Source organism: Pagrus major, chromosome 20 (genome assembly GCF_040436345.1).
Source record: "Pagrus major chromosome 20, Pma_NU_1.0".
NCBI classification, from domain to species: domain Eukaryota; kingdom Metazoa; phylum Chordata; class Actinopteri; order Spariformes; family Sparidae; genus Pagrus; species Pagrus major.
Genome location: NC_133234.1, coordinates 5,646,078 through 5,671,098, shown reverse-complemented (window position 1 = coordinate 5,671,098; position 25,021 = coordinate 5,646,078). Strand labels below are relative to the sequence as shown.

The following is a 25,021-nucleotide window of genomic DNA, read 5'->3' as shown; positions in this document are numbered from 1 at the left end:
AGTCCTGCAGCCGGAGTCAAACTACATACAGTACAAGTCCAAACACATTACTCCAAACACTCATTTTGTTTTCAATCTCAGCTTCTTTATGTCCCTTTCTGTCCTGGTGTCTTTCATCCATAATAAATCCAGCCCTGCCTTCCATGAATTGAACATGCTCTGTATAAAAGGTAGAGCAGGGATAGATCCTGCCTGACATTCCTCCCTCTGCTCTGCCTGAGCTTGTATACAAGCAGATCAGTGCAGCTCTGCTCTAACTATTCCAACCATGCTGATGGGACGAGGCTCGACCAGAGGGGTGTGTCACTGAATCACTGAGGGGCCGGACCTGCCAGCTGTGGGTGGAGTTGTACTGATGTGTGTGTGTTCAGGCAGGGGATGAGGGAGGAGTCTGAGGAAAGGGGGAGAGTCCAGTGGAAAAAAAGGAGGGGTGGAGGCTGGAGAGAGAAAAGCCCACTGGCTCTAGCTTGACTGGAGGGTTTCACTGCCTGGTGTGGCATTCACATCCTAACGCTCATGTGGTAACATCCAGCATCGCTTGGCTTCTCCTGCTCACTGGCCTGATTCCAGGGATTTGGAGTAGACAGGACAGACAGACAGACGGTAAAGAGCTGGAGAGAGATAAGTGAGTCTAGAAGTAGTTGGGAAAAAGGAGAGACTTCTGGAGCAGAGAAGAAAGGGTGAGAAATCAAAGAGTCGATAAAGGAATCTAGAAGAACCAGTGGTGAAGAGTTATTGATTAGCTGACTGCACACTACAAATCCACTGATATGGCAGCCATGGAAGCACTGGAATCCTCAAGTGGCCTGCTAGAGCCTCAGACCCTCACTGAGATCTCAGACGACGAGGTCAACCTCCCTCCCTCAGACGATGAAGATGACGCCCTTGCCGCAGCCAAAAAAGAGCTTTCCACCATGGGCACAGAGGGGGATGCTGCCGAAGACAAGGGCGAGGCAGCAAAGCTTGACCAACAGGTGAACGGGGTCATGGTTCTGTCTTTGCTTGACAAGATCATCGGGGCAGTGGACCAGATCCAGCAGACCCAGAGCGGGCTGGAGGCCAGGCAGCAGGAGATGGAGCGTTCTGTGACGGGCATCCAGGGCGAGCTGACCAAACTGGCCAAGAGCCACAGCACCACGTCCAACAGCGTCAATAAGATGATGGAGAAGGTGAGCAAGGTCAGCGTCAACGTCAAGACAGTCCGGGCCACCCTGGAGAAGCAAGGAGGCCAGATCAAGAAGCTGGAGAACAACGAGGCTGAGCTTCTGAAGAGACGCAACTTCAAAGTCATGATCTACCAGGTGGGAAAGTGTGTGTGTGCATACATACATGTGTTCATGAGTGGTTGTGGTTTGTCTATGTGAGGTTTAAGGTTGTGTTTGTGTACTGTGTTGGTTTGGGGATGGGTGTGGCACACTGGTGAACCCAAACTGGCGAATGAAAGTCACGTCGCTGCCACACGATTCACCAAAAAAGCCCCTGAAAATGATTGAGTAGTGGTTTAACAGGACGGTTGGTTTGCTGAAGATGTTAATCAATTTGTTGAGGTTCAGGGTTTTCAGGGAGTGGTTACAGGTTACCTCAAAGTACTGCTGGCAAGTGCTCAAGTACCAGGCTGTGCTATCTCCTATCACTGAAGCAACAGTCATGACACTCAGACAGCAACGCTTTCCCAGGACAGATAATAATTTAGCTCTGCCTTCTACTTTATCATATATAATCGCCCAAGGTAAAAAATATTCAATATATTTATGTGCTGCTTTAACGTGCTGCAGCTTTGATGTTTATACACTTGATGTGAAAAATATTCCCCAGTATACTCCTGAACAGAGCCTCACTCTGAACTGAAGACCTGACCACACAGGTGAATCCTGCTCTCTGAAGTCTTCTGATCCGACTGCCAACCGTCCACCTCGAACACACCACATTACAAAGACAAGTTAATGTACTGGATGAACAATAGACTATCTTACACTATGAGAGACAAGTAACAATGAAATGTACAGCATGACCAGTAACCAATATGTTGTGTGTTCAGTATCAAGTTTTTGTGCTGAAAAACCAAAAACAGAATCCAATATAACTTTTAGAGACGATGTGAGACACATCTGCTCCTATGGAAACAATTCCCGGATACATTACTCACACTTATTTATCTGAAAACATAACTTCCAGCCATGTTCCAGTTGTGAATGTGCTACATTTCATAAAACACTTCCTTAATACAAATAACAACAACAACAACTTGATCATTCTATCAGCATATGGAGGCACAAGTCATTATATTGTTCAGTGATCATGGGTGCATGTCTGCGAGTGTTAACCTCCCAGCTGTTGTTCTACACATCCCTGCCCCACCCTAAACCTACTGTACAACGGTTCAGCACTCAGTATCCACTACAGGTGGCCTCCAGATATTTTCCTTCAATAGCACAGTATGTATGGGACTAAAGAATACAAGCCTTCACATGTGAGCCGAGCTCGCTGGCTGCCCGAGTCATACGGAATCTATTCGGAAAGTCATTTCAAGACTTTTTCTTTTTTTTAAACAAAGATGGAAAATACCAAAAGCTCAAGGTCCCGTTTAAAGCAGAGAAGTGGTAGCATGAGGAAGGGACGTGAGAGAGGACAGCTCTGACAGACAGATGTTTCACTTAAAAAGACAGAGAGCAGGCTTTTTCTCTGGAGGGGAGTAGGGCTCCCTGTTTCTTTTTTTAGCCTGTGAGGCTGCAGTGTGATGTGTAATAGCTTGCAGCTTTTTGCACAGTGGCGCGAGAACATTCAGAGTTTCCACCCTTGACTCAGACATCATGGCTTGGACCGACCTCACTCTCTCTGTTTCTCTCAGTCTCTATCCAACAGCTGGGCAGAAGTCAAATGAGAGCTCCATCTTAGGCAACCCAGCCTGTCTGACTGAGAACGGTCGTGCATTAATGCTATTCTAACAAGCTTACACAATAGATTTGGCTTCTTCGTCCTGGCGTACCAGCACAATATTTAATATGTAAATATCCACAGATGAGCAGGGCAAAGCTCTCAGCAAGAAAAAGCTAATCTCCATCATCACATCGGAAGGAATTTGATGACTGAACTGTTTCTCAATCTGAAGGATCATAAATCAACATTTTAATTAGTATCTAATACTAGGTCTTGAAGTGGGAGTTTCTAGTTTCCAGTAGAATCTACTTGAAATGCCACACAGTGAAAAACAAAACGGGTTGCGATGGTGCTGGTGTTAGCCAACTGCTCGGGCCCCTGTGGCAAGATAAACTCCCCCTGAAATGCCTATCTCTGGCTCCCTCACTAACTCAAAACACTGGCTTTGTTTGTGGTTGCCAACTATGACATAACGTCAGATTCATCTTCATTAGAAGCGCAAACCACAAAGTGTTCTGTTTTCAATTTTCTCTGCAGATCTGCTGCCCTTTAAGGGCAGATTCTTTCAAAATCAGCAGTGAGCAGAGTGAGACTCCCTCAGTGAACTGGAACAATGTTTATGTGGCTGCTTGGACAGTGTGTCAACACATGAATAGTTGGCCTTTGCTAGGACTTATTAGTACTATTGACTTATACCTGCATGCACAATCACATCAATGCCATTCAAAACAACAGTCTGACCACAGACCGTGTGCAGCAGACCGCTGCAGTAGTAGTGACAGTCTGTACTCAAAACAATATAATGGGAAGACGAACAAAACAAACCAGGCTACAATTTTCAAACTGCTGGGAATCTGTTTAAGGTTTCATTAAATGCACAGAATCAAGGCAATGTTATCAGATAGTAATATTATGTAAGTGTATCGATCATATGTGTGTACATGTCAGACATATAAGAAGAGAAGTATCACAGATACGTTTGAGGTCAATCAGAAAGAGTCTCTGTCACACAGTTTGTCCAAGAGAAAGAGCTGAGAAGTTGATTTTACACTGAGATGTTTCTCTCACTAGTCACAACTGTTTTTATCAAAAATGTTTATCATGTCCTGTGTTTATGTTTGAAAATGCAGCAGGGCAGACATAGATAAACTGAAATAGAATAAAATGGAAGGACTCAAATTAAGTACAAGAACATCAAAATGTACTCAAGTACAGTAGTTAAAGGATAAATCCACCAATTTTTCTCATTAAAGTGTATCCACAGGTTCTTGGGGAGTACTACTGCATATGTGAATAAAGTATTATAAAGCCTTCTGTGGCTCCAGAGGAAGCTGCAGCTAATCGGAGTAATTGCCTCTAGTGATGCCACTCAGTAGTTAAGTTGCATTGTGGTTTTTTAGGGGTTTTGAGGTTTTGTAAAGGAACACACGCGTGGAATAAAAAGAGGTGATATCTCTGGTTCCGCTGTATCAATATGGATCATTTGTTTTTAAAGTGTCCATGATGAGGACAAGAGTGTTATATGAGTGCAGAGAGATCAGGATACTGCTTTTCAACACTGACTGTGTCTTATCTAAGCTGCTGAAGTTCCCCTATGAGTAGAGTCACCCTCCAAGAAGCTGACTGTTTAAAATGTGTTTGTCCATAGCTCTCGGGCCCTTCTTTAGTGACACCAACCTTGTTCCTCAATTGGATCAAGGTAGATCCAGGTGTTCCAGGGACACTGGAAGCATTATATTACGTTTCGGGCATTTAGCGTACGCTGCTATTCAGCACAATGTACAACAATAGAAAAAAACAGCTGTAGCTCTTCTGCCGTGGCATAAGTTCTAAAATGGTCTGGAGATCTTCAGTGGACACTAAGATTTTTTGCATGGTCTGAATTCAATTTGTATTATTAAAGAAAGTGCGAGAATAACTACTGAATAGATGTTTACTCCGACAGCAAGGATCTCCTCTCACGCAGTGTTGACATTTCCAATATGAAAGCAACATCAACATTCACAAATAGGGGTCCATGGGTAAAAATCGTATCAATGTGTGACCTACTATGAGTCTAATATGACACGTGCAACTGAGCAACAGATCCTGTTTTCTGATCTCCCTGACATGTTTCCAAAGTGCTTCTCACGCGTCAGTATGTGTGAGGCGGGAAATGCCGGTTTAGATTGGGACAACCCTGATTTATATAGCTCTGCTGATAATAAAAGCACGCTGTTACCCAGAGGTGTTTACTGTTACAGAGGGCCAGCTCAAACAGGGAGGACACAGCACGAGGGCTTTGTAGTGGAGCACAGGGTGTTTAATCTCTCCTTTATTAGTGGCTGTCGACCCGCCAGTCTTCACTCCATTCCCTCCTGGGCCCCTGGACAAGTGTGGTCCTAACACTGATGGGATTTATGTCTCTGTTAATCTTATTTTCTTAAGACAACAACAGCCTCAGGGATGATAAATATATATACATTGTATAACCTCCTGGTAGTTAGGAAGATTTAGTGATCTGATTCCACACAAACATCCATAGTTATGTTTCCTTCTGGTTTCAGGAGAGTTATACCATTACTTGAACTTTGTGGCGTGACATAAATCAGATTCTGTTACCAATCATCACAATCAGCCATGAACTAATCTTAGTCAACACAAACCAAAACCATCTGTGGTTAATGCAAACAACACCCCATGATGTCTCTGGTATGCTGGACTAGCTCCGGCTACTGTGTGATGTGGAAGTGGAAACTGATCAGTGGCAGCTCTGTCAGCACATCAGTTGGACTTGACTGTCTCCCTGTTAGCATGAACAGCTGTCCTCCTCTGAGAATGTGTGGTTGAGTGTGTGTGTGTGTGTGTGTGTGTGTGTGTGTGCCTTTGACTCATTTAAGCCTGAATGTCCTGCCAGAGTAAAAAGCCTGGTGTACCTTCTGTACCTGGGATGTGACAGCTCCACATCCCACCAATGGATCAAATTAATATTTGTAATATTAAAGGTGCATTGACACAGCCGCAGAGAGTTAAGATTTTAATGTCTTTCAGCTCATGTTTTGGTATTCTTGCCCATAACTCTGCTCACAGCTGGATCAGTCCATGTAGTCTTCTTGCCCAGCACCACACTGAAGCATACAGAGACTATAATGGCCAAGCTACCATGAGGGTCCAGGGATGGTGACTGTGAAGACCATTTGTTTGCTGTTTGTTTAGTGAATGCTGCAGTATCATAGGGACAGTAGGCTAGGCAACACATATACAAGCTTCCTGTAATACTGTGAGAAGGGTTGAACAATATACGTGGGAGAGGAAGAGGGAAAGATAAACTGGAAGAAGAGGAGATGTCCATCCACTTTGTACAGGGAGTGGATGGGTGTGTTGCTATGAAGAGCAGGGACCATATTTAGACAGCTGATTCATTGCACAGGCATCCCCAGCTCTCCATGCTAACCTCCTCCTGCCTCCTCCTCATGTGGAGCCAGTCACAGCCCTGTTCCTCCTTCTCCCCTGCTCCTCCACCCACAAGGATCATTCACTCCACATCATGTCCTCCTCACCCCGCCCCGCCCTGCACACCAGCCCTACTCCCTCACCTCTGCTCCTTAATTCTACTGTCTCTTTTCTTATTTGACTATTTTTCTTTTTTGTTCGGATGTTTTAAAATCTGTTCTCGTAATTAATGAGATCATTTAATTAAATCTGAAAGGTATAATTCAAAGACATAAAATATATTGAGCAATATTCATGTTTATGAAAAGCAATTCTGAAAAGCTTCATGTGCCTGGAGTTAATAACTGAAAGGAAGGATCCAATCTGCAAAACCATAGCAAGGAAGAAGCACTGTGCATTTCTACAGGAACTCTTAATCTCCTGTTGATCTGGGAAATGCCAGTGTTGCTGCAGAATTTCAGATTTCAGAATCAGCTACTTTTAAGTAAATCACTGCAACTGACGTCAGCAGCACGGAGCAGACCGCTCAGTCTGTCACCTGAGGGCATAAACAGTTTGTGCTCACTATTACTTCAAAATCTTGGGTAGATTAAATTCCAGGTTTTGTCTCATCAGTGACCAAGAGTCAAGACTGATTATTCAGTATTTTTACAGCCTAAACCTAACCAAGAAGTCTCAGTGCCTGTACCTAGCCAAGTAGTTTTTGTGTCTAAACAGAACCAAACTGCAACTGTTTGACAACATTAATAACAGTCCAAAAGTCATAATATGTCATAATAAGTTAACTGTTTGCTTGCAAGCTTTATCTTTATCTAAGTATAACTGTACGTTGCATATTATGTATTATTGCTAACTTGACATCAGAGCGCTTCACATGCAAGCCTGACACTAGAGGGGTTGGTGGAGGCCGCTGACCATCTGAGTTGGGAATGAGAGCATGTTTCTATATAACAGGTAAAGAATTATAAAAAGTCTAGATTTCCCCCCCGAGCTTTGTGTAGGGGATGCTTTATGATCGTATCATAGAGTACTGATGGGACAAGTTACCAATTAGCTCGCCCGCCAACTCTGCATGGAAATAGCCACATATTTCACAAGAGGTCAGTTTCTTATCAGCAAAATGCCTAAAATACAAATAGTCTGTCTTTTGGGGACTTTTTACCACAGCATCTTTCTCTCATCTACTACTTCTAACCGTTTCAGGAATCAGGATCTTGGACTGTGTAAAGAATATCTCACAATCACATATCTAATCAATAGCACCTTATCAAACTGCCATCAGATTTAACTTTGATCACAGCTTCATCCAAATAACTTACAAATGAGGTATTTTGAACATGCTGTCCTTCTGGTTCATCTGGTTTAAAAAGATTGAAACCAGATCTGCATCACTGTACGGTATACATTTCACCCACAGCCTGCCAGCCATCAGACTCCCAATGTAATGTTTTGCATGTAAATTCATCAAGACTGGACCCATTCTTCTCACACAGGTCGGTCCAGGCCCATATATGGACATGTGAGGCTGAAATGTTCCCAGCTCAGTTTACAGGCCGGATTGTGTGAAACATTGTTTCAGCTGGAAGCAGGGCTTTTTGGTGGAGTGTTTTTGGCTTTGGTACAGAAGGTAGGGCCGGTGCATGTCAGGCAACATGGTCAGGACATTGTCGAGAGCTTGTTGATAACATGAGGAGATAGGAAAAGAGAGTGTGAGGTGGAGGGAGAGAGGATAGAGGAGACAGAGAGCTAGGTAACAGAGGGCTGAATTAGACGGAGAATAGAAGAAGAGAGCCGTCTAAAAATAGCAACTATCACATACTTGTTTGATTGTGAGAAGGAAAGGACCTTTAGGAGACTGTGTTCCTGTTTGGTTTTGAAGAAATCTGATGCTGGGCCGAGACAACTGGTGCTGACATTCAGCCCACAACATCAGCTTGTTTGTTCATGTGTGACGCTCAGACATTTGCCAGCTTTTAAAAAAAGTTCAATCCTTCTGTGACATGGCTTTGTTGGACATTACTTTTCGTCTTTACTCAAATGTTCCTCTTTGTTCCATTTGTCATTGAGTATGACTTATGAATAACTGCTAGCGATCAGCAATCAATCATTTGTTTTATTATAGCCATGAACCCTTGTGTATTGAGGTCCTGTCTTATATTTGCTTTGGATCATTATCTTACTCGTGATAAACCCACTCGTTAGGCGATAGTCACAAGCCCTCCACTGATTTTATCATCACAGTCCTATTTAACAAAATGGTGTGCCTACATTACCCACAAAGCAACTGGACCAGTGAGAGTTCAGTTGGAGACGATGCTTGTGGTGGTTCCACCTTTGTGTGGCTTGTCCATGTAAGGTTTGGTCATCGGCTGCTCTCTGGTGCACCTAGTGAAAACTCATTGCAGCCCCTTGATTTTTATGGGGGGGTCGTCATTGTATCGAGCACATGGACAGCATGCAACTGTTTCGATCTTTTGTCATCTCAGTTTTCTCTTGAGCTTGATTACACATTTGGCTGAAGAACTTCTGCACAGTAACAATCCATTCAAAAAGGGAAGCCATCTCCACTTACAGATACTTCAATGTTTCAGTCACACTGCACTACTTTCACACCTTCACATATTTAATAGCTTTTCCAAAACTCGGCTTTCCAAAAAACCAACATTATTTTTCAGCTGTGGAGAAGTGCATGACAAATGTGCTCTAATACTGCTCACTTGACTTCAATAGAGGAATTATCTTCCAGATCCTTGTCTTACCCCAAAATCAGCTATAAATTTATTGTAGAAGCTTTTCCACATGAGTCACACATCGATGACTCACAGTCAAAAGCTATGGTTATTGAAAACATTAGTGTGTTTCCTCTTATGATCACCGTCATATGATTCTAGCTTTGGCTGGTTACATTATGAGCCTGAACAGAGGAGCTTTTGTGATAGGTAATTATAGTTCTATGATTACGTGAATGTTTGGATCACTTCTTCAAATTATAGTTTTAATCTACAACATTTCTAAAGTTTATAGCACCTTCAATGTCTATACGAATCATAAACTGTGAAAAACAAAATCCCAGTTCATCCATCCATAGCTTAACCCAAACCAATAATAGGCTGCAGGGACAGTTGACAGATTAGAGGTCAGTTTGATCGCATTTAGTATAATTCCAGCCTGGAATGATCGTCACGCCACTGGTTGAGACACAATAAATACATAGTGGTGATAGTATAAGCAGTGGTGGAAATAGTAGTTAACAAGAAACCTATCACTTTAATGTCATTATTAGGAAAAATATTATAGTGTGCACACATTTTGGGCCAAATCTTTGTACAAGACTGATTGAATTTTCTTTTGTGAGTCTCTGTATTCCCTCTGCCTCTGAAGTTATTATTGTCCCTCAGACCACAGCGGAGGCCCAGCATGGTTTCCTTCAGGGATTTCTTCTAGTTTTAAATTTGGATTTCAAAGTGGAAACAGTCATTTTCAGCTGCTGTGTTTCTGCCTTGCTTTGTTATATCAAGCTATTTCAGGTCTTTAACTTCTTGCACTGATGACTCCAAAACAGCTCATTTGTTCAGTTTTTGGAAGTGTTACATTTCTCCTCAATGAGCCGTACAATTTATGTTTTAAGATGCTTACAGTTCAATTTCTTTTCTAAAGTGAGATGAGAAAATAGATATCTATCGCAAGTCCATGTCTGTGTGTTAAGTGCAGAGCTGGCATCAAGCCTGGTTAGCCTAGCTTAGCATAGAGACTGGTTAGCAAGCTAGACCAACCAACACTTTTAAAGTTCTCTAATTCAAACGTTGGTTCTCAGTTGTTTTTCATACTCAAACAGAAATGTTATAAAAACAACAGTTTGTGGTTTAATTGTCACAATGTGAAATGCTATCAGCTGAATCTGCAGCTCCACTTGGCTTCACAGCTCATTGTTGCTTTGGTAGAAGGTTGGTTTGTCCAGTTATGAAAGTGCCGGCCCTCTTCAGTTTCCAGCAGTGTCTTTTCAGATTGTTCTGTGCAACAATAATGAGCCCAAACACACATCAACGCACACATCAAGTGGCTAAATTGATATTTATATTATTATATATATTTAATACTCAGGGTAAAGAAATAGTTATGTGGAACCCCACCTATTTGACACATTAAACTGATTATTATCTGTCATGAGGAGTCTGTGAACAAGCTCTGGGAGAGCTTAGTCAAGAAAATAACCCAGATGATGTCATACTGATGTCATCAGGGTTATCTCAGCTTGAGTTCTGGCCACAAACTGGCCAAAACAGAGAGGGAGGTCATGGAGCCTGAAAAATGTGTATACAGCAGGCCGTCTAATGAAAGATAGTATCGAGTTGCATTATGGGAGGTGCAACGTCTTCTGAGCTTGTCCCATACAGGACAGTAAAGTCAGGAAACTACAGCCTCTGCTCTATCTGCTGCTGCTATTCTGATTGTGACTCTTCTTCTTTGAGCCTGTCTCTCACACGTGGCCCTAAATATTATGGAAGTGCAACACAAAATCCCTGTACCCCTTTAAGAGTGGCCTTCCATATGACCTCCTGTATATGACTGAGCCCATGAGCAGTCTAATATTCACACAAGGTTAAAGCAGAGGGCAGATTGTACAGAGAAGGACAGGAGCAAACAGCAGAGGAAGAAGCCACTTCTTCTGCAGCTCTATAAATCTCTCCATGAACACCAACTTCCTCCATTGTTATTGGAAAGAGTAACACGGGGTGGCCATGGGAACGACCACTGTCATCCCCCTCTGTCCAAGTCCCTGTTAGTCAAGCGTGGGGAAGTGTACATAGACCCAGAGAGTAGATCATAATTAAACACCATTTCAGTAGAATTCATCTGAAGTTTTTGAAGGAAAGTAAAAAGTAAAAAGTTCTGATTGGTGAACTCATCATGTATGATTGTGTTTGGATATAGCACTGGAATGGTTTCCATATGGATGTTATCACTCACAGGAGGAATTATTAATGATGGGGTTCTGTGTGACACTTAAAAAAGAAGTGTTAGCATGTGTGTGTGTGTGTGTGTGTGTGTGTGTGTGTGTGTGTGTGTGTGTGTGTGTGTGTGTGTGTGTGTGTGTGCACATTTCTACATTGCTCCTACGTGAAAGTACATGATCAGAATACCCGTGAACGAAAATATGTCATAAAAACAACCTCCAGTGATCGTCAACAACGGCAAGCTGTGTCTTGCAGTGAGAGCTGAAAGGAGTGAGCATGAAAGCAGCCCCAAGCTGCCTCACACACACATGTCTGCAGCCCTGGAAACACTTCAACAAACCCTTACTGGTGCTAGATTCATGTATGTATCCTTACAAAGCTCCTCTGGGTTAATAGAAGCGAGGTTTATGCAAACTGTTGTGGTCTGAAGGTCCACATCCTGAATACACAATGAAACATGTTGTGCTGCCGTGAGGCACTGTAGGAAATATTGTCATCACATGTCATCACAAAATAACACAACAATCAGAGTCCTTTCAGGCATGTCCTGCTGGCAGCCATCTTGGCAATGCTCCTGCTCAGATATTTAACAAAACTAGGCCCCTATCTAAATGAATGGAGGTCAGGGCGGGGCATAGCTGGACTCTGATTGGTCACTGGGGCGACAAAACTGCATGTTCAGAATCACCAGTCAAATCTGATGAAGAGATTCTGTAACTTTACACCAAAATCAGGTTTAAAATGTTTTTCCCCCACAGGTTATCTCTAATGAAAAATATATACTTTAATCTATTTCAAATATACTGTATACTATACTACTAAAAATAACTGTAATACCTGTAAATATATATAAAATACATCATACTCTGAACCACTTTTCACAATAATACTTTGAACTCAGTTTGAAATAATGGTACTATAGTGAACTTAAAATATTCTACAGGAAAATGTACTAATTATAGTTACGTGTAATTTCTAAAGGACACTTTAGTATACAAGTAATACATTTGCACCTCTGTTGTGTATAAGGGTATATAATGTACAAAGTAGTACAGCAAAGTAATAATAAAGTTTATAGATAATTGTCTTCAAAGTGTCCTTTTATTAGTAACTGAAATAAACCAGAAGTATAACAGAGCATACTGTAACTACAATAAGATTATATTAATGGTATATTGCTTGTATATTTTCAAGAGACTAACAACATTTTTTAATGTACTTATAACACAAATAAGTAGACTTTAAGTTTACTTATCAAGCATGTATGTTTTATTTCTTTAGCACATAAAAATAAACCATGACACAACTTCTCTTACATAACCAGTCCCCTGGAGTGACGTTTTGAGCCCTGTTTCTGTTTTCGTTCCTGTCGCTCGCATTGAAAGCGTGACCTGGACGAGGAACGGTTGATTCATAAAGTTTAAATAAGGAGTTATCTATACAACGCTGTGCCTTTTACTACAGAAAACCTACATAAGGTGCCAGCAGTAGAGAAATGTATCATGTATAAAATGTGTGTTTACTGTTTAAAATGCACAAAAGTATGCAGAGAGGCTTCTTAACAAACTCAGCCATATTTTACTGGAGAGGTAGAGTCTCTAATCTGATCAGCAGTGTACAGCTGAGAGGTACAAGGTCTGTTCACAAGATGTAACACAATGAATATTTAACAGATTCATTGTGGACAGCGAGCGTCCTGCATTGCGTCGCATTTAACACTTGCAGGCAGTCAGGACACAAATGTACCAATGGGATATCAGTCTACAGGCTGAGATCAGCTCATTTCCATCCAAATCAGCTTCAACACCATCAGAGTTATATGCCTCCCCTGTCTCCCTTCATGGCATTGAAAGACTCTAAAAACTTCCTGAAACACGTGAAACTGAAGAGAACAACAAGTGAGATTATTTGGCACACAGCTGGCACAGAAATATTTGTTGGGTTGCCATGGAGCTGTGACGCTGATCTGTCTCATTCCTCAATGATCAGAGAGTCTACGTCTACTCTCCGACCACAGAGTGTGGGGAAAGAGATGAGGAGAAGGAATGATGAAGGCCAGAGGGAGTGAAAAGAGAATAAAAGGAAGTAAAAGATAGACAAAGAAAGAAAGAAGGAAAAAGGAAAAAGAAAGTTTCTGCAGTGCCTGGCCTGGTGACTCATCCTTCTCTCTCCCCCCTCAGGGACCTGCGGCATGCCATCACTTTATATAGCAATCTCTCTCTCTCTCTCTCTCTTTGTCTCCCTCTCTCTCTTCCTCTCTGTCTCTCGCCCTCTCTCTCTCTCTCCCTCTCTCTCTCGCCCTCTCTCCCTCTCGCTCGCCCTCTCTGGTCCCATGTCTGTGATTAAAGGGGACGAGTGGAAAACAGGAGGAGAGTAGGGAGTTCTCTCCCCAGAGTTTTATGACTGTATGTGACCATCACACTCTTTCCCATGGCACTCACATGAGAAATGTGCTCAAACACACACACACACACACACACACACACACACACCCTTGACTTACAGCGATGTATGGCTCCATATCCACAGGAGCCAGTGTGACAGGTTGGGCATTCGGACTGGACTCTCTCTCCCTCACTCTGTCTCTCTCTCTCAACCGGTCGAGGCAGATGGCTGCCCACCACTGAGTCCAGTTCTGCTCGAGGCAGTTTTATAAATCACTACTTAGTGACCTTGTTGCAGTCTTTTCTCGGTCTGGTATGACCAGTAATTTGTGGATGCTGATGTGAGCTCATGTTTGCAAATTTTAGATAGATATTGGGCTTTTCTCAGTCTGTATTCTGTCTGTACATGTGGACAAACAAACATCCTCAACCATGACCCGAATCAAAATACACATTTTGCCAATAGTGCTCTTATCTCATTTTATGGACTTATCATGATGCTTTTGGGCGCTGACTAAACCACAACTGTTATTGTTTCACCAAATTCTGTTGACATTTGTTAACACAAGAATTTACCAGTTTAGATTTTAAATATACGGTTGACCTTTGAAGGTCATATACCAGATGTAACTTAACTATATTAGTACATTAAAATATCTCACCAGTGACTTTTGGTTTCCGTGGAGACGGTCAGTGATCTCCAGGACAGAAGTCCTGTGCTTGACCTGACTTCCTCTTTTGCTACAATAATAATAACTAGATTTGCTAATTGTGATGCTGAACAAGAAACAAAAATATGGGTGGTGATAAGCTGCTTTCACAGTTGACCTATTGGGTCGTTTTCCTGATGAAGACGGGCTGGTCAGGATATGTTGGCAGGTCGAGCCATGTGTAGCTCGGTCACTGACTCATGGCTCTGCCTCGTCTGTGGGAGGGCTGACAACGGCTGACCAAAATTTCTCAGAAGTCAGAAATTCATCTCATCGTTCAACAGCCAGTTGGCGGCAGCTGATAGGTTATCGCTTGTTAACCTCACAGCAAATGACGCCTGACAAAGCTGAATTTCGCTCGACTCTATGAGTGGTGTGGCTCAAACACCAGGTCAGAGACTGGCTCAGTTTTACAGTGTATAGCCAGCTGAAGTGAGCGGCGGTTCAAAGTTCAGTCTTGACCTTGAAAACAGCAGTTTAGAAAACAATCCACCCACGAGGTCCATTTCGAGGCTGTTCTGGAGTTTGATGGAGTTTGATGTTTGATTTATTGAAGTTTCCAACAAATAAATATTACATCTACATTTCCATGATGAACATCATGTTATATGATCGAAAGCTCCAGAACAGCTACGAAATGGATCTTGTAATGAGACTGTTTTATCAAACTGAAAAAAAAGAAAGAGAGAAAGAAAGAAAGAAAGAAAGAAAGAAAGAAAGAAAGAAAGAAAGAAAAAGAGAAGTTTGATGTCCTCATTTGCTTCCTTGAGCGCCTCAGTTCCTCTTTACATCAGCAGTCGTATCATGAGGATTCCCTGTTTTCCTGGATTTTCTGGAAAATCCCCTCTTGTGTGTGTGTGTGTAATGGAATGCACACATATGCCTGTTGCTCATACAGGTACACACACACACACGCACAGGCACACACGCACGCACGCACACACACACACGCACACACACACACACACACACACACACACACACACACACACACACAGACATGCATCTGGCTTTTCCACAGCAGTAGGGGAGTTCTTGGTGGTTTAAGTTTAAACAGGAAAGCAGAAACAGAGAGGGGTGTGTTACAGCGGGATTCCTCTCCCTCTCTCTGCTCAGGGCTGATGAGTGGTTGCAGTGTGGGCAGAGAGTGGAAAGCTTCCATGGTGTGTTTCTTTTCCCACACACACAACTACATACGCACAAACCACACACTCACACAAGCACAATTCAAAAATATTTGCACATACACACATACAAAGATCATCTCAACTCACACACATTCACTCATCTGCATAAGCACATCCAAGTAGCACACACACACACACACACACACACACACACACACACACACACACACACACACACACACACACACCTCCAGCAGTAGAAGCCCTGCTGTATGACTCATCTGTTTTGTAATGAAACATCTTTTTCCTTTCATCTGGAAACATTATAGTTCCAGTCAGACTCACCACTGTTGCCATGGAGACACAAGTACAACTAAATGTTTATGACTGCAAGCAGAGGCAGTAAAATGAAACATGGTTAGCTCTGGAATGACTTCTATTTTTAACTTGATAGAAACAGTCATTAGAAACTACACTGCAACACAGAGGGCATGAAGTACACAGGCACAGATGTAGCTGAAAAACATCAAATAAACAGTCTTCAGTCTGAGACAAGAAGTGTGTACATGCACTTGACAAAAACTCAGCTGGAGTAGACATATTGTTGTTGCTGCCATGGTTTCCTTGCTCTGGTTGATAGTCCCCACTGGCTACACCCAGGAAATCCATATATGCCTACACAAAACATCCCTGACATCTGTGAAAGGAGACTTTTCAGGAAACACACAGGTACAGACAGGAAACAGGCTGCAGTGATACGTACGTGAACACCTTTCAGGACACAAAGGGACACATCTGAGGCCTTCCTGCTGATAAAATGGCCTAATTACCACACAACTAAACAAAGGCTCTGTTTAAATCATCACATCAATGTGGTAATACGTTTTAGCTCCTCAAGCATTTGTACTTCATGTACTTCATGTGTACTTTATATTTTTGCTGACGATTTCGAACGCAAACCATTAGTTTCCATTCATTATTGTTTGGTAATGAAATGAAAGGGTACACTTGAGTTCTGTAATCCATTAGTGAACAATAAATCTGCAAGTACACAATTTAATATTGTAACAATGTGACAAAATTAATGTAGAGTTGATGCAGAAGTGAATGATATCAATAAATTCTTGTACATTACATTTTTTAACCAATGGAGCATAGTTTGCATGATGATTAGATGATGATGGTGAAGATGATGATGATGATGATCAGTCACACAAGCACAGTTAAAAACATTTGCACATACACACAAACAAAGATGATCCCTACTTAAGCATAACGCACAATCAAAAAAGATAGCGTGGCAAACAACAACACATTCCAGACTTTTTTTTAAATTTTACTGGAAATCTGCCAACATACAAGCTGGAAGTGAAGTCTTTCCACTTGGAAATGGGATCTATTGGAAGTAAAAACCAACTTTGTCAGAGTATAAAAGTGTCAAGGCTCAAGCCTGAATACTTGTGTTGTGCTGAACAGCAGCAGAGAGGACAGTGGACACTGAAGGGACCGTGCACACTAATCATGAAAGAGAAACAGTGTGTTGTGCTGACAGCACAGAGCATCAGCCAGCTGATCTCAGCAACTGACACACACACACACACACACACACACACACACACACACACACACACACATACACACACACACACGCACACATGCCCAATGATAGCCTTTTTAATAGGCTTTATGTTATTAGCTACCTGGAATTATGATGTAATTAGCTTCCCTGTCCTCTCCATAGTCTACTATGTGTGCAAGTCTGATTCTAACCAGAATTTTAGAACCAGACATCTTTTGACGTTCAGTTTGAGGTCACGACAGCTGATAAACTGAGCAATCAATGATTTGTCGGATCATCAGTTGGATTTCTGGCATGTCAGAACCTTTGTTTGACTTTCTGCTGTTGGAGCAGTTCCATCTATGTTTGTCTTTATTTTTTTATGCTGCCTCTTTTGTTTCATCATTGGCTGCAGCTTCATTTGAATTAACTTAATTGGAATAGTCATCGGTCTGCTTCCTGGCCGACAGATCAGATTGTGGTCGTACTGAGCAGCTTCCTGGTGCGAATGTGTAGCAGTGTGAATGCGATCAGGCCATGACTAAAAAAGAGAACATCGCTCTCAGTGAACCCTCCCTGAATGAAAAAAGGTTAAAAGAAATTGTGTGCACCTGAAAGTGGCAGATTTTGGTTGTGCATATAGTCCAATAACAAAGTGTAACAAGATTTGTGTGTACCCAGCTCTATGTAGCAGTCAGTCAGTAAAACAAAGAATATGATGACAAAAGAAGACAAGACAATCATAGCAGAGAGCGGTAAATACAGCAGAAACTGGGAAACTGGAAACCCTAGTGTCGAGATAACTGTAGTGTCAGCAGCCTACCTGGCTACCAGAAATACCTGGCTTCCCGCAAATGACCAGAAACCTGGATAATGTACAAATCATGACTACAGAGCTGTCAACAACAACAGTTCTCTTGGTCCATGTAAATGACATGTACTGAGTTTGATCAAAACTACAATAAGCCTGGAACAATAGCCTGGGTGTAACCATTCACTGTAGTATGCTCACATTTCTGGTATTTAGCCGATTAATTGCTTAAAGCTACATGACAACTGAAAACAGTTTAATTCCTAGATATTAGTTCATAATAAATATTGTCTGTCATGCCAGAGATCTAAAAAGTGCGAGTATCCAAGTGTTAGTGCACTCACGCATGGTGGGTGGTAGGTTGTTAGAGGGAGAGAGCCGGAGTAAAAGCACAGTAAACGCCTCTCAGATGAACGACTTTTCCACCAGCCATGAGTCACTGCAGGCAGCAGTCTGTCAGAAGAAATGAAGACAGCTATAGTTATAGGAAACAAGTAGGAATGTTGACATTAACAATGCACTAATGTAGCTTGTAATATATGTGTGTGTGTGTGTGTGTGTGTAAGTGAGGGGTCTTGCCCATTCACAATGTGGGGTCCAACAGCTTTGTGGGGACCAAAATGCAGGACCCCATAAAGTACATCATTAAATTTTAGCATGAATACCTGGGTTAAGTTTAGAGTTCGGCTCTGGGAAATTCATTTAAGTCTGTGTCATGTCCCCACAGGTGATGGAAACAAAGTATGTGTGTGTTGGATTTCTGTAACTACTGTGGTGACTCTCCCACCACTAATAACGCACACACACACACACACACACACACACACACACAGAACCATTACCCATTACATACCTCATTCGTCTATTTTCCATGGCTCTGAGTGTACCTTCCTGTCTTTGGCGCAGCAGCTTCATGGAAGAACAATGTCCCATTAAATTAGGAGGGTCAGGATGTCAACACACCAAGGTGAATGCCTGAACTTCCTCATACACTCTTTCCATGTACTTTGCACACACACACACACACACACACACACACACACACACACACACACACACACGTAGCACAGAATTCCCTCCTGTACTCCAGCTTCTGTTGAATCCTTCTTATGCAAACACATTAGCTTGTGACCACCTACACTCCTTTCTGACAGACTGGGCTTTCCCAGCCACACACTGTATATACTGTATGCCTGAGTTCTTCAAACATGAGGGAACACTTAATTTTATGCTGATGGAATTCAGCTATATTAACCTGGGTTACAGTTTACTACTGTAATACTCCACAAGCCTGAAATGACTCCAGAGTAGTGAGGCCAGGTCCCGTTATTCAAGGTGTTATTATGGTCCAAGGTATCCATCAGTCTAGTATCTGTCCCTAAGAAGCCCAATAAGGTCCATGTAAGCCAAGGTTGGCTCAGATGCCCCATGACCCACACGTAGGTCATGTCCCGTGTTCACCACAAGACAGTTTGTAGTTTGATTAAATTTGTTGTAAAATTTGCACAGCTGATGCAAATTAAATGTAATGAAGCTGAAGTGTTATCTGCTATGATTTACCCGTGTGCAGCTGTGCTTCATGCCACAGGAGAACTTAATTTTCCTTGGACAGAAGTGATTTGTTCTCACAAGAAAAATCTGCATGAAAATCTGCACTAAGAGCTCTTGTGAGGCCGTGTCAGGGACTCTGACCACACACCATGAGCGATTTACAACACCCACTGCATTGTCCTTGAGATTAAAACAAGATGGAATGAATTTGAGAGAGGCAGGTATTTTCCAGCGTCCACGCCTGTCAACACAGCTGTTCAGGAAAGTCAAGATCCCACAACCAAGGTCAAGTTTACCCAAGATACTCCAGTACAATACTTTTATAAAACCACCATCACACTGCAGCAGAACACAATAGACAGGAGGTCCCCCTCACCCCCCTCACCCTCCCTCAACTCTCATACCTCCACCTTCCAGCCAAACCCTTTGATGCTATCATCTTCCTGCTGAGCAGATGGTTTTCCAAGACTCTGAAGCATCATCCCACTTGTGCTATTACTCGAGTCATACGACAGCAGAGAAATATCTCCCCTTTCCACACCTTACCCCCCCCTCCCCATGCTCCTTTGTTCTGGCTCTGCTGTGTTCCTGTTTTGACCATAAAGGCAGTGTAGAGGGAGAGGAAAAGACAATACGTACAACAAGTTTTGGCCCTCATGCAGACATTCAGGAGCCCAATTGGACGAAGATATGCTGTGATGGAAAGAGGAAGACCCCCCCCCCCTCCTGCATCCCTCCATTAACAAGCCAGAGCATTGTATTTACGAGGTGACGGGGGCATGTAAGAGATGGGAAAGAAAGGCTTCCTCATCTGGAATGCAAGCAGGGAAAGGTGAGAAGACGGTGGATGGGAGATAGAAGGACCAGAGGAATGGATGGTGGTAGAAGGACAGGAGCATAAAGTGGTGCTGCGCATGAATGCTTGATCAGGCAGGCCAGGGTCAGGGGGGGTCAGGTCAGACTTACTTGTGTTTTGTGTACAGTGCTCTGCACAGGGGCTGTAAAAACTAACATCCAAATCCAAACTGGCGGGCCCTTGAGGTTTCCAGGTTAATAACACTTAGGATGATTATTTAGCCCATTCTTAACCCTCTGTATAAAGCTCTGAATTGGTCGACTGTATCTCCCACAGCTGGGGAAAAGAGCCAACAATGGCCCAACAAGAGACCTATTTGAATCTTTGGACAAATCGTGTTAGTGATGACAAAATGTTGGCAGCGATTCCACATTCTCAAACCAGGCTAGGTCATGAACAGTCAAACATCCAGTGGACATCCAGTAAGTGTGTTTGCTGTTCACTGAGTCTGACTAGAGAGGAACAGGAGCCCTTTTACACAGATTATACAGAGACACCACCTCAAGTGTAGTTTATTTACACTGAACAAAACAACAAGATAATGCTGCCCCAGTGTGTGATAGCATCATCACAGTATCATTTACCATCCGTTATATGTCCTCTGCTCGGAGGATAAGGAGTCTCCAGCTTGCAGAGATTTTCAGATGCTAATTCTTCCTTGAGTTTGATGCCAGCTGTTTTAAATTGCACTAGTAGGCCGTCACGCCCCTGTCCCTCTCTGCTGCTTCACCAGCTCATTCTTTTTATACAAACGGCAACTTGTCACTGTTACTGCCTCTGCTTCCAGCTCGTGGGCATTTGTAATAGGACCTAAACAGGGACATGTAACTCAACTTTGACTTTAACGGCAGTGACTTGTAACATTACTTGGACTTTGAGTTTTGACCTTAGAGTGACTTGATATTGTTATATGGATAACATACTCACAATATTTGAGTGAATTGGTCATTAACCACAGGAGAAATGAATGAGAACACATCTCACTGTCATACATCTCCGTTCTGCTGTGGCTGCTCTTGTCTCTGTAAGCAGGTAACAGTGTTTCTGGGTGAATCAAAGATAATCTGAGCATGTGTCAGCCTGCAGAGAGAAACATGATGACACTTCAAAACTTCAGCTCACCCTGATCCTGACAGGAACATCCTGGAGCCCTCTCTCCTCCCCCGTGTGTGTCTACTATGTATATCTTATTCATGTGAGCAGAAGGGTATGTGCAGCTTTGCACTCAAACTGTGACTTTGTTACGTAACACATCAACCCCCCTTTAACCTATTTCCATTTCCATGTTTCCATTCTTTGTCTCCGGGACATTTTTCTCTGTCATGTCTCCCTCTGGTATGACATCAATGAGTGAACCCTGGAGTCTTGTTACTTGGTCTTGTCTCTACGTAATGCAATCAGCCTTCATCTCTGTTTAGGCTGGCTTCTAATGCCTCTATTGTGTAGCAAACCCTGACTGGTGAGTCATAGTCCTCACCTCAGTTAGCCTGTGTGTACATGTGCACATGGAAAGAGAAAGGAAAAATGTACAAATAGACCCTCATGCATCTTATAATAGTTAAGACATTCCATTCCTTTTACCAATACCACGACTGTAAAGACACTGCTTATACCAGTCTGTAACATTCAGCTGCCTCAACTTCTAGAAACTTCTACTCATCACACTAAATAACATCCTTTATGTTCTCCTCTCCACAGGATGAAGTGAAGGTGCCCTCAAAACTCAACATCTCAAAATCGTTGAGGGTGTCGGAGTCTGTATCAGGAAGCAGAGGAGGCAGCCTGCTAGAGCTCAAGGAGGGTGTGGAAGAGCCTGGAGAGGAGGGAGGAGAAGGAGAGAAGGCAGACAAACCCCATGTAGACCTCTCGTCAGATGAGGAAGGGCTGGAGATTGAGGAGACCATTGAGGAGTCTCGTGCCGAGCGCATTAAGCGCAGCAGCCTGCAGCGTGTACAGACCCTGAAGACAGTCTTCTCAAAGGAGAAGATGGATAAGACCAGAGGAAAGGCCAAAGAGAACCTGGAGAAGACCAAACAAAAAACCAAGGACAACCTGGAGAAGACAAAGAAGAAAACAAGAGAGAACCTGGAAAATACCAAGCTGAAAGCCAAGGAGAATTTAGAGAAGACCAAGCAGAAGACCAAGGAGAACCTGGAGAGAACACGTCACAACATTGAGAAGAAGATGGGGAAACTCGGAACCCGGATGAGTGTCAATCCTGAACGCAAGCAGAAGATGCAGACATCCCGTGACAAAGTAAAGAAGTCCTTCACACCAGACCATGTCGTTTATGCAAGGTCCAAGACTGCTGTGTACAAGGTGCCCCCCTTCACCTTCCACGTCAAGAAAATCCGTGAGGGAGCCGTTGAGGTGGTCCAAGGCACCGAGATGGTGGAGGTTTCCCAAGATGCTGAGGCCTTCAGTGGGATGGATGGGGAGGCTGAAGAGGGTGCAGAGGAGGTGGAGATGGAGATGATGAATGGAGGAGGAGATGAGGAAGAGGCTGAGGAGGATGAAGATGAAGACAGCCATGATGCCCTGCAGGAGAATGAAGACAGAGATAGAGACAGCGACTAGATAAAGATTAAGGAATTTGTCAAGATCCTAAGAAAATCCTTTGCACCAACCCTGTGGTTCTTTTGTAAAAACTGAATAAATTGCCGGTATTGAGATTGATACAGATCAATTAATGTTAATTACAACTCGTGGGGCTTATTTTTTAAATTAATTTTCCATTATTCCTGTCAGTTATGATAACTTTGTACTTACCAAAGTATTTGCTGAGGTCTGGGGCCATGACGACATTGCTGCAGTGTGACAGGTCAGTCAGACAATCAGACAGATGGTGAACAGGCCACAGTTTAACCAGATTATTTGTTGTTTTTCAAGGTAAAATTAAAAGGACGCACCCAAAATATCAGTAATAATGTTCATGTGGGAGAAGAGTGTGACAGCAGAGCTGCTCTCAGTGTTGTGGGTGAAAGTTGGAGGCTGATAATGTTCGTATTTCTCTTCCAATAGGTTTGGCTGATCTGCGGGTTTGTTTCCATTTTGTCTGATTGTTTTACTGCTTGTGTCTCTTGACCCATCATCAGACTTGTTTTCATCAGGGTTGCCCATGCCTGGATTACCAACCGGGCAGAGCAGGAGGCGACTCCAGAACTCCACTGGCCCTGAAAGCTCTGGTGGGTCCTGCTTTATCACCTCATCATAAGTTCCTGTGTAACATGTAGTGTGAAACCTGACGCAGAGAGAATGACCCTGTCTTTGCAGTCGAGTTGTTTTTTATCTTTCAGCTCACTGTTGAGGGGCTCGGCCTACAACTGTTTTGGGTTCAGTCTCACTGCTCTCGTCTTCAGCAGAAGCATGCAGCTGCTCAGTGAAAAGCCCAGATAAACGCTCTGTGCACCACTTGCCCAGCACCAAACTAGATACAGTTACGGTTAGAGACTAGATGGTGAATAAAGTGGACCGTTTAGCAGCTAAAGAGCAAAACATTTTTTTTTCAAGAGTTGGTGAAACCAAACCAGAGCTAAGAGTGAAGTGAAACTGGACTAACATTTGCTAGGTGGACACAACTCCAGATAAATCTTAGTGTTGTTTGGTGTGAGCAGGATGTTCACATCTTCATTTCTAAATAACTGGACAGGTCAACTGCTAATGACTCCCAAAACCACATAAATAATATATATGTATATATATATATATATATATATATATATATATATATATATATATATATATATATATATATATATATATATACATATATATATATATATATGTATGTATACCATTCCCAAACAACATGATAGTTGCAGTGTACCAGTGACAAATATTCCAGTTAGGTTTAGGATATAAGATTTGGTTTGGTTTGGCTTGAAATAACTATGTTATTTCTGTAACTTCAGTTACAAACATAGCTACGTTACTTCTGTAACCCGCATTACGCTACGTACATGACATTAAACAACCATTCACTTCTGGTTTCACACTGGACATGGACAGCAGTCATCTGAATGAAAGTGTAGCGCTTGTGTCAAACCTGACTTCCTCCTTTGCTGCTCTTATAATTACTGCAGCCACTAGAGGTAGAAACAAAGAAATATACATCGCTGATTTCAGAGTCAACCTATATAGTTGTTTTTTGTTTGCTAACACATTCACCATATTACCTTTATATCGGGATAATATGTCAGTGTTGTTTGACAGCTTGCTGTGCCCCCTTAAGTGTCCAGTAGTCTGACTGTGGATTACAGGATTGCCTGATCTCAGCAATCAACTTTGTTTAAGACAATGTTATTATTACCATTAGGAATGATGGCCAAAACTGCCAGAGATGGAAACAAACAGAAATATTATTTAACAAATTTTACTTTATATAACTGACATAACTGCAGGTTGTGTGTGTTCTTTAAAAAACTTAATGAAAATGTCACCATATTTGCAGAAGCTCTTCAAGGGTCGTTTAGAGTTAATTTGTGTTTGGATGGTGTAGATGATCAGGAAAATTGAAAGAAAAGGAAGATGGGAAGAGGAAACATAAAATTGTAGGTGGGGCAATGGCAGAACTGACTCAATAAAATGACCGTTAAAAATTGTAAGAAAAAGTAATCTGTCAGCATTTCATTTTTTTTAAATCAAGACGCTAACCACTCACAACCAGTGGGATGAGAGAATAGAAATGATTCACCGCCTGTCCTCTGAATTTCAGTGGTATTTGTGGACAATAAAGAAAATGATGTCATGGACTGTTGGGT

General features: G+C 42.5%; 1 protein-coding gene across 1 annotated transcript; it reads left to right on the top strand.

Moving 5' to 3' along the window:
* The first annotated feature begins 530 nt into the window (after positions 1-530).
* cavin1b (caveolae associated protein 1b) lies at positions 531-23,950 on the top strand. The gene is made up of 2 exons (XM_073490283.1): positions 531-1,301; positions 21,960-23,950. Exons 1-2 carry the CDS (start codon positions 771-773, stop codon positions 22,836-22,838), a joined length of 1,410 nt encoding a protein of 469 aa, XP_073346384.1. The 5' UTR covers positions 531-770; the 3' UTR covers positions 22,839-23,950.
* Positions 23,951-25,021: the final 1,071 nt, after the last annotated feature.

What these genes read in the sequence shown, in the direction of transcription:
- cavin1b (XM_073490283.1), top strand. Translation starts at nt 771, where the DNA reads ATGGCAGCCATGGAAGCACTGGAATCCTCAAGTGGCCTGCTAGAGCCT. An exon ending in TCAAAGTCATGATCTACCAG is followed by an intron (nt 1,302 to 21,959) that starts GTGGGAAAGTGT and finishes TCCTCTCCACAG; the next exon opens with GATGAAGTGAAGGTGCCCTC.